Raw genomic sequence first — 5,121 nt, 5'->3', positions numbered from 1 at the left:
TGTGAATGCATTCCCGGAACTGCCCTGCCCACCAGAGCAAGGACCTTGCCCTATTTGCTTTTGTATCTCTCATCTCAGCAGAGCCGACAAAGTAGGTGCCAGTGCTGGATGAATTACAGGGAGCTGTTGCCTTCTGAATTCAGAAGTGACAGAAATAAATCTCTAGAAGGGCATTGAAACCCCCCCTTTGCACAAGAATGTAGAGAAGATAGGGGTTACATGTGGTTCGTCTCAGAAGGGAAGCCCTCAGAAAATGCTGGACTCTCTGGGGTAAGGAAGTTGAGACTGAGAGGAGCAACCGCCTAAGTCTGAGGAATTCCAGCTACTTTCCTACCAAATGACTTGCCTCCTCTGTGCATTGACAAGGACTCTCCCTTATTCTGAGTCGGTGGTTCTCAAACTGCGGGCCCCCAGACCCACAGCATCAGCATCACTTAGGACCTTGCTGGAAATTCAAATTTTGGGGCCCCACCTCGGGCCCACTAGGTCAGAAACTCGGGGGGCTAGGCCTAGCCATCTGTGTTTTAACCAGCCCTCCATGTGATTCTGATGCATGCTTAGGTTTGAAAACCACCATTCTAAGTACACTGAAAAAGATGTACACACATGTGAAAAACAACTTAGAAATACCATCCAGATTGGTTTAAAATTACGATTAAATGAGAACCCAAGCCAATGCCCCTTGCTATGAAATGCCCAGGATCAATGAAACGCCCCTCTATTCTCTTTACAAAACAGCTCAACAGGCAATTAAATGAACTCAGCACATTTATTTTAAATGTGCAAAATGAATTTTCATATCCTAAGAGTAACACCAGATGTTTTACCTCTTTTTCCTAATTGATTTTCCAGCCTACAGAAATTCATCTTTATACTTTCCAGTTGGACCCTAATGCAGCAAGAAGAGTGTGTTCCGGCAGGATTATTAAATGCCATGCATTTTAAAACGAGCATAACTCAGGCTGCCATGCGTCATCTGGGTGGTTGTCTTCCCAAAATAAAAAATAATAATAAAAAAAAATTAAAGAAACCAGACAGCTATAGGTACCAGGCAGATTTGAGCAGTCAGGAGACTCGGAAAAGGCCCTTTCAGAGGGCTGGGTGGGTCTCTGGGCTCTTGGCTGCTTACAAAGCTGAGTCCTGGGCATTGAGCCCAAGTCTGAGCTCTTCTCCACAGAGTCCTGCACTCCCTGGTACAGAAGGATTTGCTAGCTGGAAAACCTGCAAATCAACATTTTGTTTTTCAATGGGAAGTTTTGTCTTTAAGCAAAAAAGAAAAAGTAGACTCTGGGAGGTGAGTGGAGCTGGGGGGTCAAGGAAAGGGGGAGGCAGGGGCTCACAGAAGAAGCCAGCCTGGGTGGACCATCTCCCACTCTGCACTTGGGAAGCCCTGACAATTCCCCTCTGTTGGCCTATGGGCCTGGCTGTGCAGGAGGCCCTGTTCTGGACACGTTTAAGTGGGTGAAAGGTCACCAGCGACCAGCTTTGCCTCACACCACAAAAGCCCCTGGGTGTCTGGAAAGACAGGGAACAGAAGCCTCGAGCTTTCAAGCAAATGACTTCAAAAGGAAATTCCTTGGTCTCTGCCCAGGGTGTGCGGGGAGATAGGGAGAGCAGGTTAAGTGCTGGAAAGCCAGAAAGTGCTGATTCCAAAAACAAAACCCGCATATTTTAGGTAGTTGGGAGAGGGGAACACTACCAGCCCCATTCCCTAGAAGCTGCTGAGAGCTGGCAAGTTTGAGCCACCATGCCTGGAGCAGGATTTTAATGTGGTCTCCAAGTATCGCTCCGCCCTACCTGGCTGGTTCTGAGACCCCCTGCAGTTGGCTAAGTGTCTGAAATTAGAGCTCATCCTGACTCCATCTCAAAATGTGGCCGCCCCCAACTTTACATCACAGCCACCCCAAACATCCTGTGTTCTGTCCGTGATGTGGCCATTATCTGCACTTAGAATAAAGCATCCTAGGTTCTGCATAAACACACACTGAGACAAAAGTTAGAAAGTTCGATGATAGAAGACTCCGGTCCTGATTTGGGATCTCCCCTTCCACCCAGGAGCTCCAGCTCAAAAGGTGACAACCTACAATCTGGGGTACTGTGGAACCCCTTGAGGATGTGACGGAAACCCATTAACCAGCCCCCTAGGCATAGACCTCGGCCCCACACCTGTGACATACACAAAAATGTTACCTAATTTAAAATGCACGAATGACAACGTAGAGTAAGAAGCAAAGACCCCATAGACTTAGACACGGTGTTTTAAAGACAGACAATATGCATTAGGTCAGACTTTGGAACTGTGTGCCTGGGTCCCCCCCTCATCTTCCTCTGGGATGGGGACAGGAGTAACTGGTCTCCCATGGCCAACCAACACCCTACCCAAAGGGGTTTCAGCCCCATTTACTGCAAGCACCATGAGGGAAAAGGTGGTGACAAGAAGGATCTTGCCTAGCAGAAGTCTCTCCTTGCCTCACACACTATTAAATCACAGGAGCCATTTTATAAATGTCATCATCATAGTCTTTTTAATATTTTACATTAAAAAACTGTATACACAGCTTATAGAACTTTTATGTAAACATCATAAGCTCACCACTTTGTCATTTGTCAGTTTATTTAAAAAATAAAAAAACAAGACAACAATTTAGTAGAAGTACCACTGGGTGGGGAAGGGAGGGGGAGAAAAGAGAGACTAGGGGTAGGTTCATTCTCTGTACAGAGATGCAGAGAAAATTTCACATAGCTTTAAAGACTGCCTTGTGAAAAAAAANTAGGTCCCAATACTTGTTACTGCCCTTTTATCAAAAGAGTGCGCATACCTGCACAAATAAAATCGCAAAACAGTGTTGCCATTTTTTTTTTCAAGAAAACTAAAACAAAAATTAGTGGTTTCTTTTTCCTCTTGTTTTTTAAAAGTCATCATCATCTTGAAAAAAAAAACATCAGAAGTAGATGAGGTTACAGCGTACAAGGGTGGTCAGAATGCTACTGTCTTATGCAAATGACAAGTGCATTAAGTGTCAAACAATAAAACAATTGTGCAAAGAATTCTTTCAAAAAAACCCCAACAACTTTTAGCTTTTAAATAAATCAAATAACATCAGTTTCTTGGACTGAACAATTTCCACTTGTATGACAGGCACAAAGTTCGCTTATGGCAAAAAAAACGACCCAAAGCCCTCTCTCCCTCCTCCAGCCCAGGGCCAGTGAGGGGGTTCGCCTGGGGCTGGCCCGCAGGAGACGTGAATCTGGAAGCTGTGTCCGCTCAGCCCCAAGGCTGTTGCAAAAGTCTTCCCCAGGGGTTGGAAAGATGGCCAAGTCCTGTTCATGCTTGGATGGGCGCCCGACCCAAGGTGGGCCGGAGCTGTTCTGGCGCCTTGTCACTCCACCCACCACCACCATTAAATAACACCATCCTACCTTCGAAAATAAAATTATATCTATTTGTATATAACATCCCATCCTCCCCAGCCCTCCCCTCCCGCAGTTCCCACGGTCTATGTTACAGACAAGGGATAGCAAGCGCTCGCTGGTTCCGGGCGCACATCTGATGGGGCGCGGCTGCACCCCAGCGCCAAGCTCTTCTTCGGGGATCAGAGGCGGGGAGTGGGTGAAAGTGGGGCGGGGGGGATCCCACAAACACACAGCCACACACTCTGAAGAGGCTCGGCTCTTCAGAAAGGGGTGCTCAGGGGACCCTTGGCACTCAGGGGGGCGCCCGGGCCTGAGCAACACAGCCCGAAGCACAGACACTGGAAAGGGGGCGCTCGGTGCCTCCCACGCGGATTCCAGAGCCGCCGGGTCACAGCTGCCGGCCCGAAAGGCAGACACGTCAGGCAGTCCGGTGGGGTCCTTGGGGGGGCGCAGGTCTCCCCTTCTCCGGGCTCGGTGTGGAAGGGGGTGGGGTCGGGCCCGAGAGGGGGAGCCGCGCCGGCAGGGGCAGGCAGGGCGGGCGCGGCCCTCATAGCACCTTGCAGCAGTTGATGCAGCCGTTCTGGGAGCCGTAGCGCTTCTGCAGCGCGGCGCGCGTGGCGGTCTCGAAGACCTCGCGCACGCCCTCCTTGGTCTTGGCGGAGCACTCGAGGTAGTCGTAGGCTTGGATGCGCACCGCCATGGCGCGGCCGTCATCCGTGCGCACGGGTTCCTGCTTCATGCGGGCCAGCTCTGTGCGGACGTGCTCGTCGCTGCGCAGGTCTTTCTTGTTGGCCACCAGGATGATGGGCACGTTGGGGCAGAAGTGCTTCACCTCGGGCACCCACTTCTCGGGGATGTTCTCCAGCGAATCGGGGCTGTCCACTGAGAAGCACATGAGGATCACGTCGGTGTCTGGGTAGGAGAGCGGCCGCAGGCGATCGTAGTCCTCCTGGCCCGCCGTGTCCCACAGCGCCAGCTCCACCTGCTTGCCGTCCACCTCGATGTCGGCCACATAGTTCTCGAAGACGGTGGGCACGTACACCTCGGGGAACTCGTCCTTACTGAACACGATCAGCAGGCACGTCTTTCCGCACGCGCCGTCGCCCACCACCACCAGCTTCTTGCGGATGGCCGCCATGAGCGGGCCGGGCCCGGGCAGCAGGAGGGGGCCCGCGAACGCCTCGCTGCCGTCCCGCTCGCCGCTCACCGCTCACCTCGGGCTGCGCGCTGGGGGCGAGGGTCGCTAGCTGCACCCGGGCCCCGCGGTGGCGCGTTCTCTCGGTGCGCTCAGGCTGCCGCGGTGGGGGCGCGGGGGCATAGGGCGCGCCGTGGGTCTCCGCGCTGCTCCGGGGCGGCGGCCGCTCTTCTCGCCCCGGGCCCGGGGTCGGTTCTTTGTGCGCAAACGGTGACTCGAGCCGCGGAGCCGGCCTAGTCCCTTTCTCAGTTTCTATAGGTCTGGCGCGTGGTACCGGAGAGCAGCGACTACAGCCAGACTGCGGCGGCAGATGCGGGCTGCGGCCCTAGCGCCCGCTATTTAAAGAGTTCGGCCACTTTCTTAATATAGCCGCCCAATGGGAAGCGAGCCGACTGAGCTCATCGCTGCGGAGCTTGGCTCTGATTGGCCATCCGCTGCAGCCCAGGGGCGGGGCTGGCCGAGTGTGATTGACGGCCCAGGCCGCGGGGCTGGGAGAGGCGGCGACTGGGGAG

General features: G+C 53.0%; 1 protein-coding gene across 1 annotated transcript; it reads right to left on the bottom strand.

Moving 5' to 3' along the window:
* Window positions 1-2,927: 2,927 nt before the first annotated feature.
* Window positions 2,928-4,917, bottom strand: RHOB (ras homolog family member B). The gene has a single exon (XM_077751000.1). The coding sequence runs from the start codon at window positions 4,550-4,552 to the stop codon at window positions 3,962-3,964; it is 591 nt and encodes a 196-aa protein (XP_077607126.1). The 5' UTR covers window positions 4,553-4,917; the 3' UTR covers window positions 2,928-3,961.
* Between the last annotated feature and the right edge of the window lie 204 nt (window positions 4,918-5,121).

Source organism: Crocuta crocuta, unplaced genomic scaffold, assembly GCF_008692635.1.
Source record: "Crocuta crocuta isolate KB4526 unplaced genomic scaffold, BGI_CrCroc_1.0 scaffold129, whole genome shotgun sequence".
Lineage (NCBI taxonomy): Eukaryota > Metazoa > Chordata > Mammalia > Carnivora > Hyaenidae > Crocuta > Crocuta crocuta.
Note: the sequence above shows the minus strand (reverse complement) of the source record. Positions and strands in the feature narration are given on the sequence as shown.

Bases quoted from the DNA above. Each gene is read 5' to 3' on its own strand.
- RHOB (XM_077751000.1), bottom strand. From the start codon at position 4,552: ATGGCGGCCATCCGCAAGAAGCTGGTGGTGGTGGGCGACGGCGCGTGC.